Source organism: Canis lupus, chromosome 20 (genome assembly GCF_003254725.2).
Source record: "Canis lupus dingo isolate Sandy chromosome 20, ASM325472v2, whole genome shotgun sequence".
Lineage (NCBI taxonomy): Eukaryota > Metazoa > Chordata > Mammalia > Carnivora > Canidae > Canis > Canis lupus.
Genome location: NC_064262.1, coordinates 52,592,737 through 52,613,941, shown reverse-complemented (window position 1 = coordinate 52,613,941; position 21,205 = coordinate 52,592,737). Strand labels below are relative to the sequence as shown.

At 55.7% G+C, this 21,205-nt stretch overlaps 1 protein-coding gene and 1 non-coding gene across 14 annotated transcripts; one reads left to right on the top strand and one right to left on the bottom strand.

Annotated features, from left to right (window-relative positions):
- The first annotated feature begins 724 nt into the window (after window positions 1-724).
- LOC112667018 (small nucleolar RNA U13) lies at window positions 725-824 on the top strand. Its single transcript, XR_003141011.1, has one exon. It is a non-coding gene; the product is annotated as a small nucleolar RNA U13 (small nucleolar RNA).
- A 594-nt stretch (window positions 825-1,418) lies between these two features.
- Window positions 1,419-20,225, bottom strand: ZNF358 (zinc finger protein 358). 13 transcript variants are annotated; one of them, XM_049098034.1, is made up of 8 exons: window positions 20,069-20,225; window positions 17,907-18,480; window positions 16,423-16,529; window positions 16,236-16,336; window positions 15,869-15,981; window positions 15,667-15,776; window positions 3,473-3,581; window positions 1,419-3,234 (listed from the first exon to the last, which is right to left on the bottom strand). In XM_049098034.1, exons 1-8 carry the CDS (start codon window positions 20,081-20,083, stop codon window positions 1,496-1,498), a joined length of 2,868 nt encoding a protein of 955 aa, XP_048953991.1. In that variant the 5' UTR covers window positions 20,084-20,225; the 3' UTR covers window positions 1,419-1,495. The 13 variants fall into 13 exon arrangements, with proteins under 13 accessions (XP_048953991.1, XP_048953992.1, XP_048953993.1 ...); XM_049098035.1 differs by lacking the exon at window positions 17,907-18,480 and having other exon boundaries at window positions 20,069-20,199; XM_049098036.1 differs by lacking the exon at window positions 17,907-18,480 and having other exon boundaries at window positions 16,431-16,529; window positions 20,069-20,199.
- Between the last annotated feature and the right edge of the window lie 980 nt (window positions 20,226-21,205).

Genomic DNA, 21,205 nt, shown 5'->3' with positions numbered 1-21,205 from the left:
TGCACTCTTGCTTTGAAGCATGCTGGTTAAGAGCCCAGGCTCTAGTGGACGCCTGGGTGGCTTAGCAGTTCAGAGTCTGCCTTTGACTCAGGGCGTTATCCTGGAGTCCCAGGATCGAGTCTCGCATTGGGCTCTCTGCATGGCGCCTGCTTCTCCTCCCTCTTCCTATGTCTCTGCCTCTGTCACTCATGAATGAATAAATAAAATCTTAAAAAAAAAAAAAAAGAAAAAAGAAAAAAAGAACCCAGGCTCTGAGGTCCAGTTTGGACTAAATCCAGGCCCTGCCAACTGCCACTTCTACGTCTTCCAAAGAGTCCCTTAAACTCCATGTGCCTGTTTACTCATTTGCAAAATGGGGATACTTAGTCATAGTTACCTGCTTCATAGAGCTGTTGAATTAAATGAGAAAACACCAGAGCCTAAAATGCAAAAGCACTGCACGAGGCTGGCAAACAGTACTGACAATTAAAGTAGTGCTGTTGGGATTATGGAATCTTTTCTCAGGAAAGCGGTCCCCTCACGTAAATCAGAAGTCTTGATCTAAAATGCCTGGGTGGCTCAGCGGTTGTTTGCCTTTGGCTCAGGGCATGATTCTGGGGTCCTGGGATTGAGTCCTGCATCAGGCTCCCTCTGGGGGACCTGTGGGGAGCCTGCTTCTCCCTCTGCCTCTGTCTCTTATGAATAAATAAAATAAATAAAATCGTAAAAAGAAAAAAAAGTCTTGATCCTTTTGCGGATCATGAGCGTGATGAGTATTCATGCTGTTGTGTGAGATTCGTCTCTTCCAAACCTTGCTATGTCCTTTGCACATTACCTATCTGATGGGGGGGTTGGGGATACAAGTCTTGTTATGCTTCTCTTATATGAACTATACCTTGTAACTGCTTCTGAAACGTTCCTGAATTTGACATCTGTGACTTCTGTGAAGGCGATGCTTATCTTGCTCCCGGCTGGGACCCCAGCAATCAACAGATTTTTGTTGAACACATCAATGAGCAACTTCTTCTGTCCAGCACCGTGCCTATAACCTGGGCTGAGAGGAGCAAGGCTATGGGAGCAGATGGGGTAGGTCTGCCTGCAGGGTCCCCTATCAGCCTCCATTATCAGCCTACTAGACTGTCGACATGCCAGAAATTTCACCACTTGGAAAGCCAAAGGGAAGAGATCCTGCTCAGACCACCTGCAGGGAAAGACTGTCCTAGACTAGGCTGGCCAGGCCTGGGGGAGCAGAGGGGTGACTGCTGGGAGGGATCTGTGTGAGAGCTTGTGGGGGAACTAGGAAGCCTGGAGGATTGAGGGGGGAGCCAGGAGATCGGGGTTCCAGCTATGGCAGGCACAGGCCACACCCTCCCATCTCCTGAGGAAGGGGCCATGCATCAGGGGAAAAAGAGAAACAGGCAAACCACACGACACAGAGCCAGGAGGCAGTGGGAGGATTTTACTAAACTGCATGACACACAACTTCCCCAGGCCCCCGTGAGTGTCGGCGTCCACTTCAGCCATCCGGCCCCAGCAGTGCCCCTTGCTCCTGCACCCACTCGGGACTCTCGCCAGTAGGGAGCACTGGGCTGGCAGTGTCATGGGCGGGAGAGCAGGGCTCAGGGTGAGACTCGGGGTTGGGGTTGGGGCTGGGCACTGGATCCTGCTCAGGGCCGGCCACAAGGTCAGGATTGGCGCTGTGACCAGGCTTAGGGTCAGAAGACTTAACAGACTCAGGGGTGGGGGTGGATTCAGAGCCGGAGACAGCTCTGGGGCTGGGATTAGGGAGGGAGCCCAGCACCGAGCCAGGGTCAGAGCCAAGGCCAGAGCTGGGGCCAGGGCTGAGGCCCAGGCCAGAGCCGAGAACGGACACGGCCTCAGGACCCAGGAGGGAGACCTGCCCTGGCCTCAACATCGAGGCAGGGCTGAGGTCTAGGCCTGCGGCGGCAGCTGCAGCAGCGGCGGCGGCGGCGGCTGCCGCTGCGCCCTCGTGCACCCGCTTGTGCTTGGTGAGGCTGGAGGCTTGGCCAAAGGCCTTGCCGCAGAGCTGGCAGCGGTAGGGGCGCTCCCCGGAATGCACGTGCAGGTGCTGCAGCAGCGCCGAGCTCTGCCCAAAGGCCTTGGAGCAGTGGGGGCAGGCGTACGGCCGCTCGCCCGTGTGGATGCGCAGGTGGTGCTGCAAGTTGGAGCTCTGGCCGAAGGCCTTGCCGCAGTGGGGACAGCGGTACGGGCGCTCGGCCGTGTGCGTGCGCTGGTGCTGCAGCAGCGCCGAGCTCTGGCCGAAGGCCTTGCCGCACTGCGGGCACGGGTAGGGCCGCTCGCCCGTGTGCGTGCGCAGGTGCTTCAGCAGCGCGGAGCCCTGCCCGAAGCCCTTGGCGCACACGGGGCACTTGTGGGGCCGCGGGCCGCCGTGCGTGCGCAGGTGCTGCGCCAGCAGCGAGCCGTGACCGAAGGCCTTGCCGCACACCGGGCAGTGGTGCGGCTTCTCGCCGCTGTGGCTGCTGCGGTGCTTGAGCAGCGTGGAGCGCCAGCCGAACGCTTTGCCGCAGGCGGCGCACTGGTAGGGCCGCGCGCCCGTGTGGATGCCGCGGTGCTGGGCCAGCGTGGCGCCGTGGCTGAACGACTTGCCGCAGTCGGGGCAGCGGTAGGGCTTCTCGCCGCTGTGGGTGCGGCGGTGCTGGCTCAGCCCCGAGCTGCGGCGGAAGGCTCGCCCGCAGTCGGGGCAGGAGAAGGGCCGGGGAGGGCTGGCAGGGGCCGGGAGCACCGCGGGGCTGGGGGTCAGGACCTCGGGAGTGGCAGTGAGGCCGGACGAGAGGGGGTCCAGGTCTGGGGATTCGGTGGGGCTGAGGGGCTCGTTGTTAGGGTCAAGAACCAAGGGGACAGGGCCGATGACGTCTGGATCGAGGTCGAAACTTGAAGACATGGGGTCGAGATCTTGGGGATCCGAGTCTCGAGTGGCTGAGATGGAGCTCGGAGCTTCCGCATCGGGGTCAGCGTCAGGGTCCAGATCTTCAGAGACAGGCTCCAGATCTTCATAGCTGGGGTCCACGTCTTCAGAGACAGTGTTGAGGTCTTCTGGGTCAGGCTCTGGGTCTTCACAAACTGGGTCCAGCTCTTCAGGGTTGGGGTCCAGGTCCTCTGAGTCGGAGTCGAGCTCTTCATAAGTGGGCCTCGGGCCCTTGTGGCCTGGGTTCCTGACCAGGACCGAGCGCCGCATCCCTGGTGTGGAGGTGCTGGCTGCTTCTGGGGCAGGATCTGCAGGGTGAGGACAGAGGGTGGGTGGAGGCAGGTTCTGGAAGACAGGGGGCCTCTTTCAGAGTCTGGGCAGGGAAGTGAGAGGGGGCCGTGCCATGCCCCAGAACCCACTCCGGGATCCTTCTCTTGTCTCAGATTGCGGGGAGACTTGTGGTGCACTCCAGCCAGGACAGGGAGAAGAGGGACCCTGGTGGGACACGGAGCGGGGGATGGGGGGAAGCTTCCCTTCTCAGCACACCTGGATGGAAGTCAGGGGACCCAGCACTAGAGGTCTCTAGTACCCAGCTCCAGGGCTCTGCCCCTCTCTCCATCTTGGGCTCCTCCTCCTCTGGTGCGAAGCTTGGGTCCTGTGGAGGAGACAGAGTCCAGGGTTCCTACCCCCTTGACTGGTGATCCCTCAGGGGGAAGAGGGTGAGTGCCTCGGTCCTAAGTACATGACCTAAATTCCATTCCCATAGTTGGGGGTGACATATCTGGGAGTTCCTAGTACCAAGGGCAACCTCTGGCTTATCTTGTGGAGAGGAAGCATCCTGAGCTCTGAAGTTGGTATCTGGGGGATGAGTGGGGGGCAAACAACACCTGGTAATTCCCTTGCATCACTGGGGGAGGGCAGGTGAACCTCTAGCCTGTTTGCTGGGGAAGAGGCCACGTAAATGCCAGACCTCACATTTCAGGGTTGGGAGTGACTGTCAAAACACTTGTGTATCCAAATGCCAGTTCCTAAAGCTAGAGGGATTGAGGGAATATGGTGGGACACATTGGGGTACAGGGAGGCCCATAGACCCCATAGCCAGGGGAGCAGGGACAGGTGTTATACCTGTTTGCCCACCTGCATAGCAGATCCTGAATTCTAACTCCTGGGGGAGGGAGAGGGCAAAATAATACTTGGGGCCCCTCTTAGGTTACTGGCGGGGCTCCTGGGTCATCTCCTAGGAAAGGGAGATTCCTGATCCCAAGGCTGAGGTATGGGGATGGGTGTCAGGATACTTTAGTTCCCTCCTAGAGAAAAGATCCAGAATTCCAGCCTCATGCCTGGATGTTGGAAGCCAGGTGGACAAACAATAGCTGGGAGCCCTTCTGGGGAGCAAAAGGAGCTCAGGATTACCTGATGGGGAGGTGATGCCTCGAGCTATCCACCCCAAGGCTGGGGGTGAGGAGCAGACAGATCTGTCCCAGGGGGGAGGGACATCTCCAACCACAACCCCACAGCTGGAAGTGGCTAAGCAAATGGAGAGGGTGGAGTTCTTAGATCACCTCCTGGACCCAGACACCACATTTGGAGGGTGAGGGGGAACAATGCCTGGGTCCCTTCCTGGGTTCCTGGGGGCCAGGGACGCCTTTAGATTGCCTTCTGAGAAGTGGCCTTGCAAATTCCCACCTCTTAGCTGAAGACGGGGGTAGGTGGATCCCTGGATCACCTCCTGGGAAAGGGCTTCCAGAACTCTGGGCCCCAAGACTGGAGAGTGAGGGGAACAATACCTGGGCTCCAGGGGGCCAGAGGGAACCCCTGGATCCCCCTCCTGAGGAAGGGCCTCCTGAACTCCCGACCTCAGGCTGGAGGGTGGGGACAACAATACTTCGGGGGTCTTCCAGGGTTCCTGGGATGGAGGGGGTCTGGATCGCCTCCAGGGGAGGGGGCGTCCTGAGCTCCCGCCCCCCCCCCAGCTGAGGGGTGCCCCCCACCCCCGCAACCCCTCCCGATTTCAGGCGCCCAGCTCGGGCTGGGCCCTCCCCCCGGGGACGCGGCGGCGGAAAGGGCGCGCTAGGCCCGCGGGCCGCGGGGGGCCCCCTCGCCCTCCCCTCCCGCCCGCGACCCCGCTCTCCGGGGCCGGGCGGGCGGCGCGCGGGCGGGGGGTGGCGTGGGGGGAGCGGCGGACAGAGGTCGCCCCGGGCCGCGCCCCGCGCCCGCCCCCGCCGCCGCCCGGCCCCGGCCCCCGCCCGCCCGGCCCGCTCGCGGGGACACTCACCCGGCGCCCCTCGCCCCTGCCCGGCCCGCCGCGCCCCCGGGGCCCGCAGGAAGCCCCCCGCCCGCCAGCCCCGCCGGCGGCCCCCTCGGCCCAGCGGCCCCGCCAGGCGCTCCCGGGGAGCGAGAGGGGCCGGCCGAGGGCCGCAGCGGGAGCTGCTGGGACTTGTAGTTCGCCCGCGCCCGCCGCGGCCGTCGCCATCGCTGCCCCCGCCCCCCGGGCCGGCCTTTGTCCCGGCCCGGCCGCCCCGCTCGCCGCCGCGCCTTTGTCTGCGCCCGGGCGCCCGGCCCGCCGCGCCTCGCCCTCCCTCTCGGGCCGCCTCCGCCCCTCCGCCCCTCCGCCCCTCCGGCCGCGTCCCGCTGTCTCTGCCGCCCTCCCCGCCTCGGCCTCTCGGCCTCAGTTGCTGTCACTTTTCCCGCCTCTGCCCCTGCGTCTCCGTCTCTGTCCCTGCCTCTGGCTCGAATCTTTGTTCGGAAAGACCAGACCTTCTGTGTCGCTGGCCGTGCACATCCGCAAAGCCACGGCTCCGAGAAGCCCTGCAGTTTGCAAAGTTGTTAATCTTTGCTCAGCCCGGCGGCTCCCTGTAAGACGCCCCAAGGAAAGGGTTGGGAGCCGCGTCCCTGAGTGTTCTCCTCCTCCTCCTCCTACCGGGCTGGTGGGTCACTCACTGCTGTCACTGGTGGACTGCCTGTGTCTGCTGCCCACCGGAGTGACGATCTCTGGAGAGGCCTAGGCCACACAGCTGGGCAGGACTCTGGGCAGACTTTACCTGGAGACCCAGATCCCCGCAAAGAGGGAGCGAACACCAGCCCCGGCAGCTGGCAGCTGGGCCCTGATGTTCTTCACTGAGCATAAACACTGGTCACAGAGTATAAACAATGATCACACAAGGCCGCTCTGTGACCACGTCTGAACCAAGCGAGAGACAAGGACACTCTGCAACCACAGAAACGAATACACGCCCTCGTCTCCCGGACTGACACAACTGCTACTGCTTCTTACCAATGACAGCTCCGCGTCCATCCTCCCACTTCTGAGATAAAAATCATCCAAATAGGGAGGCCTGGGTGGCTCAGCAGTTGAGCACCTGCCTTCGGCTCAGGTCGTGATCCTGAAGTCCCGGGATCAAGTCCCACATCAGGCGCCTTGCAGGGAGCCTGCTTCTCCCTCTGCCTATGTCTCTGCCTCCCTCTCTGTGTCTCTGATGAATAAATAAAAATATTTTTTAAAAAAATCATCCAAATACCCAGTCACCAGTCTGCTCCCTGCTTCCCAACAGCACCAACCTAGAATTGCTTCTTCTCTTTGTAATTCTCTTTAAAACTACCCAGCACATGCCTGAATCCTATGTGGTGCCCACCTGTCCTCCAACAGCCTCTTATGGAGGCACCCACGCTTCCTGGCCTATGATCTTCCCTGCTGGACCAAGCTAAAAAACTTTTTTTTTTTTTTTTTTACTTACAGGTATATTTCTGATGGTCTTTGGTGAATTCTGACACCACCTACCCTTGAATACAGCCTCAAGCAAATTAGGCCTCCAGGTCTTTTCCCTTTTCTTTCCTGAACCTTCTAGATCTGTACCGAACTCGAGGTCTGAAACTGGCTTTCCACCTTTCTGTGGAAAAGCCCACGGCAGATCTGAGAGATCTGAAACTGAAATTGGATTATGTCACTGGTTCCTCATCTTACCACCTCCTGGAAGATTCCATAGTAAATAATACTTGTAATGACAGCTGTTTTTTTCTGTCTGCTATCTTTTTTTTTTTTTTAAGATTTATTTATTATTTTAGAGGGTGGGGAGGGCAGAGACAGAGAGACTCTCAAGCGGACTCCCCACTGAGCACAGAGCCCTACTCAGGGCTCAATGTGGGGTTCCATCTCATGACCCGGGCTGAAATAAAGGGTCAGATGCTTCATCGACTGAGCCACCCAGGCACCCCTGTCTGCTAAGTAGCTCTATCAGCACCTTGCTTTCCCTCTGTGGATTCTTCCCCACTACTCCAATCTAACACAGCCCCCCAGTATCACTCAATCACTAAATTGACCACTCAGAGAATCCCATCTCCTGGCCACAACCATTAGGTTGGAGGATATGACATTGGAGGGTCTCGTTCTTCCTCCGGGATTAGAAACTGTAGATAGGACCTCATCCTACCTGCAGTTCCCCCCACCCCAGATGTCAGGAAGAACAGTCTACAGATTGAAGCCAATCTATACCAGGATGTACGGGTGAGAGTTGAAGAGAAAGTTCTGTCTATATTGGCTGAGCTCCTGGATATAGCCATACCTGAAGCCAGAAGCCCTCATTCTTTCCAATACCATGAGCCAACAAATTTCCTGGGCATTGAGTTGGTTTTAGTGGGTATCTGTTCCTTGAATCCATGATAGTCTTGACTAATTTAGAATTAGTACCTGGAAAGGGAAGGATATTGAGGGAACTACCTAAAATGTGGAATTGGTGGAGCAAAGGTGAGGTAGAGGGACGGGGCCACCGCAGACAAGATATTCACTATAAACTGAATGGGACTCCCTAGATTTATTGCCGTGCATACAATCTGCCCTGAGAAGAGAAACAAGAAATTCCTGTTATGTGGAAGAAAAATAAGCTGATTGAAATCTTGCCTATTTGGGAGTGCCTGGGTGGCTCTGTTGGTTAAAGTTAAGCATCCACTCTTGGTTTCAGCTCAGGTCATGATCTCAGGGTCCTGAGATTGAACCCTACTTCAGGCTCCATGCTCAGCATGGAGTCTGCTTATCTCTCTCCCTCTGCTCCTCCCCTGCTTCCTCTCTCCTCTCTCCCTAGAATAAATAAAATCCTTAAAAAAAAATCTTGCTTATTTTATTTTGGGACTCTAGTCACATGTCTCTTGAGAAAACTATTTGAGAAAAATATCAGGGTGTTGAAATATGTGGGTGCCTTCACAAAGCCTCCAGCAGGGTCTCCTTAGACGCCGCCAGCTGCCTCTACACACTTCTTGCAGCAGAGACTAGCATCCCCTTGATTTTGTGAGACTGCCAGAGTTGAATTCTCGGCCCCAAGCTAGAGGAGGAAATTAGTAATAACGTGGAAGATAAGACTGGGATTATAGGAGAACCAGGGGCCACTCGATGCCTCAGGCTATTTTGCAACACTGAGCACTCCCGGTCTATAAACGTGCAATTACCCTCCTTTGGGAAGTGCCTATTAGATATCTTTCCACCCTCCGCGTTGTAACCTGGGGCAATATAGATGCTAAGGGGAGAGGCAGACGCTGGTCTGTTGCTAGGAGACAGGGTCCGGCGAGGTTGGGCTCCAGGCTCAAACGTCGTGGTAGGGCTTGGGGAACCAAGTCACCCAGGGGTGGGCCTGTGAGCTGGGCCATCCAATCATAGCATTCTATCCGCCTGGGCACAGTGATTGGCTCGGGGCTGGGCATGTGACTCAAATGTCCTTTAAATTCCAACAAGAGGGGATGCCTGGGTGGCTCAGTGGTTGACCCTCTGCCTTTGGCTCAGATCATGATCCCGGGGTCCTGAGATCAAGTCCCACACCGGGCTCCCCGCAGGGAGCCTCCTTCTCCCTCTGCCTCTCTCTGTGTCTCTCATGAATAAATAAAATATTTAACAAAAAAAATTCCAAAAGAGGAGTTGAGGGCAAGACCTCCCCTCTTTCTTTAAGGCTTTAATCTAGAGGTTGTTAGCATCCTCTTTTGCCACCATTTAGAGGGATAATAGGATTGCGAGGTGACGGGGAGCTTCTGGATTTTCTTATTTCTAAATTGTAAAAAACAAATTTATCCAAATAAATTTGAAGGTTTAATTGGCTTTATTAGATAATTCATGAGGGACGCTCGGGTGGTTCAGTTGGTTAAGCAGCTGCCTTCAGCTCAGGTCATGATCCCAGGGTCCTGGGATCAATCAAGTCCCACTTTCAGCTTCCTGCTCAGCAGGCAGCCTGCTTCTCCCCCTCTCTCTGCTCTCTCTCCACCACCACCCCTTGTTCTCTAATAAAATCTTTTTAAAAATTATTTATTTATTCATGTGAGACACAGAGAGAAGGGGGCAGAGACACAGGCAGAGGGAGAAGCAGGCTCCTTGCAGGGAGCCCGATGTGGGACTTGATCCCAGGACCCTGGGATCACGACCCAAGCCGAAGGCAGATGCTCAACTACTGAGCCACCAAGGCGTCCCTCTAATAAAATCTTAAAAAGATTCATGAATTGGGCAGCATCCCTTCTAACACATAGAGGGACACTCCAAGGAGTTGTACAATGTGGAAGGTTTTTATAGGAAGGGGGTTAGGGAAAGAAAGTTATAAGCCAAAGGATTGTTACAGTCACTTGCCCTTAGGGGAAGGCAGGGGGGATTTTATTAAATCGATTGCCTCACCTTTTGTCCCTGGTGAAGGTCCATGCTACAGATTACCTTTGTGCTTATCAAAAAATTCCCAATTGGTAATTAAGACTTAACATTTCTGGGGCAGCTCCAGTGGCCCAGCAGCTTAGTGTTGCCTTCAGCCTGGGGTGTGATCCTGGAGACCCGGGATCGAGTCCCACGTCGGGCTCTTGCATGGAGCCTGCTTCTCCTTCTGCCTGTGTCTCTGCCTCTCTCTTTCTGTCTCTCATGAATAAATAAAATCTTAAAAAAAAAAAAAAAAAAGACATTTCTGGGGGTGGTTGAAACTGCGATAAGGTTAGGTATTAACCCCTGGTTTGGTGACTTAGCCTGGCCCAGGTTACACCATTTTGGGCTTGTGGTTTCCTTTCCAACAAAGTCAATAAAATTCCTTTCTACTTGAGCTAGACCAAACTGGGTTTCTGTCACTTGCAACAAAAATGACTAAGATGTTAAAAAAATATATGGGTACTGCAGCCGTCTTCACGCTGCAGCCAAATGCTAGGCCCTGTTCTAAGAATGGTATGTGCATATTTTATTTAAATCTTGTACCCAGGATCCCTGGGTGGCGCAGCGGTTTGGCGCCTGCCTTTGGCCCGGGGCATGATCCTGGAGACCCGGGATCGAATCCCACGTCGGGCTCCCAGTGCATGGAGCCTGCTTCTCCCTCTGCCTGTGTCTCTGCCTCTCTCTCTCTCTCTGTGACTATCATAAATAAATAAAAAAAAAAAAGTTAAAAAAAATTAAAAAAATTAAAAATAAAAATAAATCTTGTACCCATTTTATGAAGAACTATGGCCAACCCACTTGACACACGAGGAAAGTGAGGAGTACAACATGACATCATTGCTGAGGGATAGAAAGACAGCGAAGTGGCAGGTCTGAATTCTGCTGCTCCGTGATGCACTATTTTTCTTTTTTTTAATAATAATAAATTTATTTTTTATTGGTGTTCAATTTGCCAACATACAGAATAACACCCAGTGCTCATCCCGTCAAGTGCCCCCCTCAGTGCTGCACTATTTTTCTTTAAAAATTAATCCGTTCTCCCATGTTCAATCCTACCTACTTTATTTATCTTATTTTATAAACCTTTTGGGGTTTGTAGTTGATAAGAAATGCTTTTTTGGCATGGGGAAGGGTGAATGGAATATACAGAGGGAGAAACATAAATCCATAAAACATGTCCCAAATCATGATGAAGCATCTTTCTACACTGAAAATATTTCTAGTAAAGCTCCCGTTCTTTCCTGGCTACCCATCCCGGGGTTAGTCAGTTCCATTTTTAGAAAATGCTTCAATTTGTATGGAAATCTGCCTCCTTGTAACTCTTACCCATTATCTTTCATCTGGTGTCTGGGTTGCTTTAAACCATTCCAAGAACCACGCAGAAGCACAAACAATCGTGCAACCAGAGCTACATGGAAATGAACACCGATATAAGCTTTCTGAGCTTCCTGGCAGGCAAGGCATGAAGGAAAAACCCTTTTTTAAAAGAAGATTTTAGGGTAGGCCTGGTGGTGCAGCAGTTTAGCGCTGCCTGCAGCCCGGGGTGTGATCCTGGAGACCCGGGATCGAGTCCCACTTCGGGCTTCCTGCATGGAGCCTGCTTCTCCCTCTGCCTGTGTCTCTGCCTCTCTCTCGCTCTCTCTGAATGAATAAATAAATAAATCTTTAAAAAATAAAAAAAGATTTTGTTTATTCATGAGAGACACAGAGAGAGAGGCAGAGACACAGACAGAGGGAGAGGCAGGCTCCTTGTGGGGAGCCCAATGTAGGACTCGATCCTGGGTCCCCAGGATCACACCCTGGGCCAAAGGCGGCACTAAACCGCTGAGCCACTCCGGCTGCCCAGAAAAACCTTTTTGTTAGTAGTCATCTGGTCAACAGACCAGTTTCATCAGGAGAGCCTGATTTTGTCCTGGGGATAATTGCAGGATGGGTTTATTGCCGTAGTTCTCAACCAGGGCCACTGTTTTCTCTGCACCACCACCCCCATCACCCCTACCCAGGGGACATTTGGCAATGCCTGGAGATATTTTTGGTTGTCACCATTGGCTGGGCTAAAAGGAGAATGCTACTGGCCTGTGGTGGATAGAGGTCAGGGATGATGCTGAACATCCTACAACACACATAAGGGCCTCTGACAAGATTGATCCCATCGAAAATGTCAATAGTACGGGGTTGAGAAATCCTGGTTTATCATGAGGCAATTCAGAAGTGTGTCATGTACATCTTTAGCGGAAGCAAACACGAGGGGTCCTCTGCGGCTAGAAGATACTTACATAGATACTATGAGTGCACCCAAAGGGCCATCTTACTGTGGGACCCAAAGCTGGACTCCTGTTCTGTGGAGATGACAACCGGGCTCTACAGAATTGCTGCCCATGGGGAAAATACTCCTGGCCAGGCTTGAGCTTGGCTCTTAGTGGCTCATTGGATTGGAGGTCTTGGTCTTTGAAGGTCTGACTACAGGGTCAGGGAGCCATGTTCATTCCCCGAAACCAGATTCTCTACAGCCTACAGAAGCGGACCCTGGGCATGGCCACCAAGGCTCATTTTATCCTAGACAGACCCAATCTCACCACACCCCAGACCTTGGGGGGGGGGGGGGGGAGCGCTGTCCAAGGTACCATGGTAGGATTGTCAAACCTTGTCCCTGATGGGCTTCAGGGCTCCACTCCCTCTTCCTCCTTTCCAACCTTTTCTTTTTTTTTGAAATAAATTTTTATTTATTTATGATAGTCACACACAGAGAGAGAGAGGCAGAGACACAGGCAGAGGGAGAAGCACGCTCCATGCACCGGGAGCCCGATGTGGGATTCGATCCTGGGTCTCCAGGATCGCGCCCTGGGCCAAAGGCAGGCGCCAAACCGCTGCGCCACCCAGGGATCCCCTTTTCTTTCTTTCTTTCTTTCTTTCTTTCTTTCTTTCTTTCTTTCTTTCTTTCTTTCTTTCTTTCTTCCTTTCTTCTTTTCTTTCTTTCTTTTCTTCTTTCTTTCTTTCTTTCTTTCTTTCTTTCTTTCTTCCTTCCTTCCTTCCTTCCTTCCTTCCTTCCTTCCTTCCTTTCTTTCCTTTCTTTCCTTCCTTCCTTCCTTCCTTCCTTCCTTCCTTCCTTCCTTCCTTCCTTTCTTAAGATTTTTTTTATTTATTCATGAGAGAGAGGGGGTGGGTGGGTAGAGACAAGCAGAGGGGGAAGCAGGCCCCATGCAAGGAGCCCAAGGTGGGACTCGATCCCGGGACCTCAGGACCATGCCCTGGACCAAAGGTAGGTGCTAAACCGCTGAGCCACCCAGGGATTCCCCCCCTCTTTTTAAAGATTCTATTTACCACTCATGAAAGACAGAGAGAGAGAGAGAGGCAGAGACACAGGCAGAGAGAGAAGCAGGCTCCATGAAGGGAGCCCAATATGGGACCCGATCCCGGAACCCTGGGACCACGCCCTGGGTGGAAGGCAGACGCCCAACCGTTGAGCCACCCAGGCAGGCGTCCCTTTTCCAACCTTTTCATTTCATCCCTGGCTGGACATCTACTCCCTTGAACTTGATCATATCTGATGGCTTTTATTGATTCGTCCCTGGACCCAGCTCTGACCTGGAGACCGGTTACCCACGCAGCAAGTAAACTGCTGACCTTCCGATCTTCACCCATAATGGTGGAGAGATTTCTGGGTCACTCTCAGCTTCTCCACCCCTTCAGTCTCCCTCCTCTGAGCCCTCCCCCGACTCTCTCAACGATAGAAAGCTCCTTCCCATACCCTCGTCTTCCTCTTTCCTCCATACGTTCATGTTCAGAAGGGAAGTGCTCTTCCTCCTTGACCCCCAGCCACACACACCAGGTGTGTACATTTCTCATTTATAACATTCATTTCCACCTTACAGATGAGGCTCAGGGGGGTTAAGTGACTTGCCCGAGACTACTGTCCAGGACAGAGGAGTTAAGATTTGGACTCTGTCCATTCAGCCTGTGTTCTCAGCCCTTCACCACATTGCCCTGTTCAACATTCCACTCCCTCCACATCATTCGTATTTGTTGGTGCACCTGAACACCTCACATTGAGTCCAATCACCAGGCCTTTGCACAAGCTGGGATGGCCTCCTCGCCCAGAGTGGGGCGATCTTCTGGGTCCAAGGAGTGTCCGTTCAGGGTTGTTTGATGGAATCACTCTCTCCTGCACAGCTCCCATCCCACCAAGCATCCTCTTTCATGGCTGACTGATGGGGAGGGGTGGGAGGTTGTCAAAGCAGTGTTTATTGCTGACTAGGGCATGGGTAGGTAGGGGTCTGGGGGGCCCGAGGGTCTATGTTCCCAGCCCCACAGCCCCAGGGGTGAGGGGAGCCCAGAGGCACATGGCTGTCCTGAAGATTGACCAATCTCAACACTGCTGGGCCCTGGAACTTGGAGACAAACTCATCCTCGTATTGGGTTGAGAAGAAGCGCTGTCCACCCAGCGGGGGCTCAATGTGGCCATACTTGCACTGTGAAGTCAGGGCGGGCAGCCTGGCAAGACAGCTTGGAGCTTGGCTGGCCTACCTGGGCCCACCCCATATGACCCATACATCGTCCCCCCCATAGGATCCTGGGAGCACAAAGGCTGATGATTGGGTTCTGAGGATGTGGGCTGTTTGGAGCCTAGTTTGGGCTGACCCAGGAGCTGGATGAGAAGCTGGAGAGAAACCCGGGACACCCGGCAGGACCTCAGGACCGCGGTGACCCTAGGCAACGCGGAGCTAACCCTCAGCTGGGGGTATAATAACTGTGGCTGGTGATACGAAGAAGCTGACCCTGACCCTGACATTAAGATGACCCTGTGCCCGGGGTCACCCTCGAGAGACCCTGAGCGGACTTCACACTAATTCTGGGCCTGAGGAGATGGTATTATCATCCTGAGATAAAGCTGCACTGATGTGGGGGGTCACCGGGTCAGGGAGATACCCCTCCCCCGCCCTCACCCGCTGTAGCATGTCCTCAGTCACGGAGGCCGGAGCTGTTCTGTGAGGCTTCAGCATCTTCTGGTTCGTGGTTAAAAAATCTGTTTCTGGAGATTTGGGTGGGGGTAGTCGAGCTGAGGGGCTGAGGGAGGAGAGGCACGGCCCCTGGGCGGGAGCGCGCGAGATTAGGGATGGGGTAGGACTTGGCGAAGCCAGAGCCCGCGCTGAAGTTGGCGGGGAGGATGGAGGAGGAGGCGGGGAGGAGGGAGGGGCCGGGGCGTGGCAAGCACCGGCTGGAGGGCGGGGCCGGGGCCGGGGGGCGGGGCCAGAGCCTGACGGAAAAGCGGGGCCTAGAGTCGGGACTGGGCCGGGGGTGATGCCTCGGTGGAGGTGGGGGGATAGGGGGGAGTCAAGTCCTCGAAGGGGCGGGTCGTCCGGGGGCAGAGTTGCGATCGCGGCCCACCGCGCGGGATCTCGCTCTTCAGGAGGCGGAGCCAGGGTCGGGCAGTGGGCGGGGCGAAGCCGGCCGGGGCGGGGCTAGAGCTGCGCCGGGACCCCCCCCCCCCTCCCCTGCAACCCGCGCACTGTAGGTGCCCTGGGGCAGGCTGCTCTGCAGCAAGTGGAGACTGGGCGCCTTCTGCGACTTCTGTGCCTTCTCGGGGGGGCAATAGTCCGAGCCCATGGAGGTCTGGAGGAACTGCCCGAGCAGCGAGGAGTCCCCGAGGCACACGTGGCTCTTCAGTTTATCGTGAGGCACGTGGCGGCTGGGTGGCTTGGTCACCGGCAGCTGTAGGACCACGTGGCATGTGGGGAGCTCCCGGGGTCTCCCAAAACCCGGGGAGGGGGGAGAGAAGAGGCCAGCGCCCTGCGGCTTTGGATAGTTCACACCCTCTCTGGGGCCCACATGGCTGGCGCTGGGAGCAGGCTATGTATCTCATTTTGCAGACAGAGCCACTGAGGCTCCGAGTGGTTGAGTGCCTTAACCCTAGACCGGCAGATAGATCCGGGAGATCCCCCCCGCCCCCCCCCCACACGTGTCAAGCTCAGTCTCACCTCAAGGCCTTTGCACTTGCTATTGGTACTGCCCGGGAAACCCTTTTACCTGGTGAGCCTAAGCCTGGGCCTGGGGGGTGGGGGGTGTCTCCCTCCCCCTTCCTGCTGACCTGGCCATGGAAGGAGTGCATGGAGGTGGTGAGGCTGCCCGGGCCAGGGCACCAGTTTCCTTCCAGGATGTGCGATGCTGGAGTCTGGTCATGGTGAAGAACAAAATGCTCTGCCAGGGGCAGAGCAGGTGCTGAGCAGACCTGGGAGGCCACTGTGGGGAAGGGGGCAGGGGGAGGGTGGTGGGACGGGCAGTAGGCTCACCTGGCTCTCGGGCATAGAAGTGTTCAGCCTTGGTGGTCCTGTCACGGAACAGGCCATCTCCAGGACAAATATTCACATGGTAGATGTGGGCTGTGGCCTGAGCCTTGTCATACCTGCAGATAAGAGGGGATGGGATTCATCTGATCTGGGCCCTTGCAACTCGGAGGAAATGGGAGAGGGGCAGACTTCCCAAAGGCCAAGCCGTGGGGTGCTAATGGTGGGTGACTTGACCCAGTAGAGAGCCTTGCTGGTAGGGGATGGAGGTCTCAGACGTAAAGTACTGGCCCTAGAGCCTTGGGCAGCACACTCCACATGTCACTGAGAGCCCTTTACCCTGTCCTGGTAAAAGGCCACCATCCCTTTTTACCTGTCTGGGGGCAGACCCTGAGGCCTGTAGGCTTGTTTCTGCTCTGAACACATGGGCCCATAGCCAATCTTGAAGTCTCCCAGTTCCACGCTGGAAGAGGCCTGGGGGTGGACAGAGGTGGAAAGGGCAACACCAGCCAGCCCCTCCTGCTGCCCTCCCCAGCAGCACCAGCCCCGCCTCGATTTACCCTCTTACACATCAAGGCAGGTGGGCTCGGCAGAGCCTGGAAGTGTCTCTGGTAGGAGGTCCCATTGTCCTGTCTCCTGTGGTCCCACCTGAGGGGGTTCAGGCCCCCTGAGGAGGAACAAGAGTGAGCAGAAAAGGACACTGAGCCCCTGCAGCCTCAGGCCCACTGGGATGCAACTCCCTGCCTGGAAAGGGGAGCTGGGCCGCCCTGACTAGCCTCGCCTGAGGGCTGTGTGGAAAACACCAAAAATAGGGGCTCCTGGGTGGCTCAATGGGTTAAGCATCTGCCTTTGGCTCGGATCATGATCCCAGGGATCTGGGATCAAGCCCCACATGAGGCTCCCTGCTCCTCGGGGAGTTGGCTTCTCCCTCTCCCTTGGCCCTCCACCCCACTCATGTGTATGCATCCTCTTTCAAATAAATAAAGAAAATCTTTAAAAAAATAAAAAAAACCACCAAAAATAATACAAAGGATGATACAAGAATAGCTACCAAGTATTGAACTAGGAATCTAGGGTAAGCGCTTCAAGCCTCATCTGCAGGGTTCATCTTATTCTCTCCACTTTACAGCCTCAGAGAAGCCAAATGACTTGCCAGAAGTCACGAAAATTCAAAACCAGAACCGAGTCAAACCCAGATCTGACAATCCCTGAGTCCAGCTTGGAGGGACTCTGAACTAGTGACGTCCACCAGCAGTCCCTTAGAGTCACAGAATTGGAAAATCCAACAAGTGGCAGCTACTCTTTTTTTTTTTTTTTTGAGTGCTCACTCTATGCCAGGTGCATCATGCACTCTGGGCTCTTTTGGCTTCACCAGCTCCTATGAAGTGGGGTGCTATTGTTGCACCCATTTTGCAGATGAGGAAAATCCAGGCTTGGAGAGGTCGACTTGCTCAGAGTCACGTATCTACTAGGGTGGCAGGGCTGGGGTGGGGGTGACTTAGATTTGTCTGATTCCAAACCACCATTCATGGCTTCTGCCCATGGCACAGGCCCTTGAGAAAAATTCAGGAGCTTATGCCATTCCATGGATATAGAAACCGAGGCTCAGGGAGGTTCCAGGTTTTCTTGGGCTCGGTACTATTGACATTTGGGGCCGGATAATCCTGGACTAGGGGGAGCTGTCCTGTGCACGGTAGGACGTTTAGCAGCATCCTCGGCCTCCATTCACTCCCTGCTAGTGGCACCCCTTGACAACCAAAGCGATCTCCAGGGGCACCTGGGTGGCTCAGTGGTTGAGCATCTGCCTTTGACTCAGGCTGTGATTCCGGGGTCCCGGGTTAGTGTCCGGGCATACGGCTCCCCACAGGGAGCCCGCTTCTCCCTCTGCCTGTGTCTCTGCCTCTCTCATGAATAAATAAATAAAATCTTAAGAGAAAAACAAACAATCTCCAGATCTAGCCACGCGTCCCCTGGGGGAGGGCGCGGAGTCCCCCCCCCCAACCACTGGGCTGGCACGTCGCGCCGGCGCCCGGGGCGCGCTCACCGAGGTGGCAGCAGGGCGCGCGGGGCTGCGGGCACGGGGCGCGGAGCGCGTAGAAGTCCTGGTGGGTGGTGGGCGGGATGCGCAGCTTGGCCGGGTCGCCGGGCGCCACCGAGTCGCGGTCGAAGATGAGACGCGCGCCGTGGATCTGCTCGCGGGCGCGCGCCGGCGCCTCGGGCCACCCGAAGTCGGCGCGCATGGTGGAGGCGCCGGTGCGGACGCGCGCGGACTCGTGCACGCGCAGGCCGCTGCCCTGCAGGGCGGGGGTGCGCTCCCGCGTCTCGGGGCGCGTGCACGGCGGCGGGGGCGCGAACGCGCAGTGCGTCTCGGACCGGAGCTCGGCGCCCCGCGAGCGCGCGTCCCGGGGCAAGAGGGACCCTCGCGGCGGCTGCTGGCACCGCGGCGCGCCGGTGACGCCCGGGTGGGCCGGGAAGTCCCGATGCGACGTGGATTGCATGGCGCCCGCGTGCAGCCGCGGGTCGGGCCCCAGTGCAAAGTGCGAGGCCTTGAGGAAGGCCCGCCGGGACAGCGGGCAGGGCAGCGGGGCGACCGCGGCCATCGCGGGACAGGGCGCCACCTGCGAGGGGCGGAGATCCGGGAGTGAGCCAGGGCCCGGCCGCCCGAGGACAATGCTGCCTTTGACCCCTTGCAGTGTGCCAGGCGCCGGGCACTCGGCGGAGGGCCGGGGACGCCGTACAAAGCAGGCGCAGCCCCGGTGCCTGCCCCCCGCCCCGGGAAAAGCAGGCGTATCATCATTCATTTGACGCTTACTGTGTGCCCCCTGGGAGGGGGGACCGTCAGATAACGAAACGGACCGAGATCCGTGCCCTCGCGGGGTTCATAATGGGGCGTGGAGGTAACAGACAACACTGAATAAGTGCACACCCATAAATTGCAGAGTTAGGAGAAGGGGCTAAGTGCTGCGGGTAAAAGCATGACACAGGGTAGGAGGATGGGGGGTGAGGGTGGGAGGGGTGCCGGTTTAAATGGGATGGTGTCACTGAGATGAGGAGCAAAGAGCTGTGAAGGGGGGGAGAGGAGCTTCTGGGTGCCTGAGGGAACAACATTCCAGGCAGAAGGAACAGCAGGTGCAAAGGCCCCTCTCGAGGCCACTACAAAATGAGCATCAGGAAGGGCTGGGACATGGGACACCCGGGTGGCTCAGTGGTTGAGCATCTGCCTTTGGCTCAGGGCATGATCCCCGGGGTCCTGGGGTCGAGACCCCCACCGGGCTCCCTGCAGGGAGCCTGCTTCTCCCTCTGCCTGTGTCACTGCCTCTCTCTGTGTGTCTCTCATGAACAAATAAAATCTTAAAAAAAAAAAAAGGGCCGAGAGAATTAACCATTGTTTTTTAGTTTGTCTGCTACAGGAGCCCCCTCTCCTCACCCTCACTTAGGGGTCAAGGCCATGGCTCTCCCCTCTATGTCTGCTCAGTCCTGGCCACTGTCCCATCTCTGCCACACACTTCCTCATGGGCCCTCCTGCCCTCTGCAGTTGTTCTCCTGGATCTCTTCCAGTCCTCAAACTGTCTGAGGCTGAGACACCTCTCGCTGCACTTCGCTCCAGCTCCCGGCTGCCAGCAGCCTGCTTAGCTGACTGGGCCTTTCTTGCCTTTGGTCAGAGCAGAGGAGTCTCTCCTCCCAGCGCCTCAGAGACCAGCCCCTAGGGTGCCACCAGCAACCCGGGAGCCGGCCCAGCCCTGCCCGGACCCCATCAGCTCACAACTAGCTCATGTTGACCTCTTTAGAAAACAGGCATCAAGCATTTTAACAACACCACAGTTTTTCAGCACCTGTGTTTGCTTTTTTGATCACTTTGGCACCTAAAATAGTTGAGCAGGGGCAGTCCAGGTGGCTCAGCGGTTTAGTGCCGCCTTCAGCCCAGGGCCTCACCCTGGAGACCCGGGATCAAGTCCCACATCAGGCTCACATCAGGCTCCCTGCATGGAGCCTGCTTCTCCCTCTGCCTGTGTCTCTGCCTCTCTCTCTCTCTCTGTGTGTCTCTCATAAATAAAATTAAAAAAAAAATAGTTGAGCATTGAGAAGTCCTCAAATAGTTTATGGAGAATCTGACAACTGAAGTTACTAGCTAGGTCACCTTGGAATAAGTGATTGGGCTCCTGTGAACTTCAGCTTCCATAGCAGGGATGAGCACATGCTACTTACCTCAAGGGGTGGCATGGGGACTTATGAGTCCTAGAAAATGCGCTTGGCCTCTGGCCTGACCCTGAGACTCCTTCTGTCCCCAGTCTCCCAGAGGATGCTCACATGTTCCTTCCAAGGCTGTGTCCCGCTGTGGTCCAGAACTGCCCATTGTGACCAAAGAGCTGTCCTCAGATGGTGCTGTCACAATGGTCCCCAGCAATCCTGAGGGCGGCTGGGAGGAAGATCTGGAGGGAGGCCAGGGGATCCTGCCTCCTGAGAGCTCAGGAGAGCTTGGCAAGTGACTAGACTTCCCCGAGCCTCAGTTTTGTCATCTAGGAAATGGGGCTGAGAATGGCAACCACTTCAGAAAGCAGCATTGAGGGGAAGCCGGGTGGCTCAGGGGTTTAGCGTTGCCTTCAGTCCAGGGCCTGATCCTCGAGTCGTGGGATCAAGTGCTGGGATCAAGTCCCACATCGGGCTCCCCGCAGGGAGCCTGCTTCTCCCTCTGCCTGTGTCTCTGCCTCTCTGTGTCTCTCATGAATAAATAAATAGAATTAAAAAAAATAAAGCAGCAGTGAGGATTTGAGGCCATAGGCTGCTGGTGTTCATTATTATCATTTTCCAAAGTTTTCCTGCTTGTCTGCCCCCTCACATTTCCCCACACAGTACTAGCCAGTGTCTTTGGTCTTTGGGTCACTACAATGATTAATGTAATTCTAAGGCTCACAGATCTCCAAGGTACCTTTTTTTTTTTTTTTTTTTAGAGTTTATTTATTAATGAGAGACACAGAGAGAGACAGACATTGGCAGAGGGAGAAGCAGGCTCCCTGCAGGGGGCCTGATGTGGAACTCGATCCCAGGACCCCGGGATCACGACCTGAGCTGAAGGCAGTTGCTTAACCACTGAGCCACCCAGGTGCCACAAGGATCTTCATTTTTATCAGAAAGTCTCAGGAATGAAGTAAGAATAAAGCTGCCATTGGTAAAAAGAACAGCAGTCAGACTATCCAGGAAAACTGTATGTCCAGTTGCTGCTGTGGTTTGGACAGTGCTCATGTTTTGCCCGCATTCAGACGTGATTACGGGGGGAGCTTGTTTTGTCTTGTTCCACCACAGTCACGGAGCGGCCTTGACCACCGCTGGCATTCTGCAAAATTA

What these genes read in the sequence shown, in the direction of transcription:
- ZNF358 (XM_049098034.1), bottom strand. An exon ending in CAGGGTCTGCCCCCAGACAG is followed by an intron (nt 15,982 to 16,235) that starts GTAAAAAGGGAT and finishes TCTTATCTGCAG; the next exon opens with GTATGACAAGGCTCAGGCCA. An exon ending in GTCCCCTGACTTCCATCCAG is followed by an intron (nt 3,235 to 3,472) that starts GTGTGCTGAGAA and finishes CTCACCCTGCAG; the next exon opens with ATCCTGCCCCAGAAGCAGCC.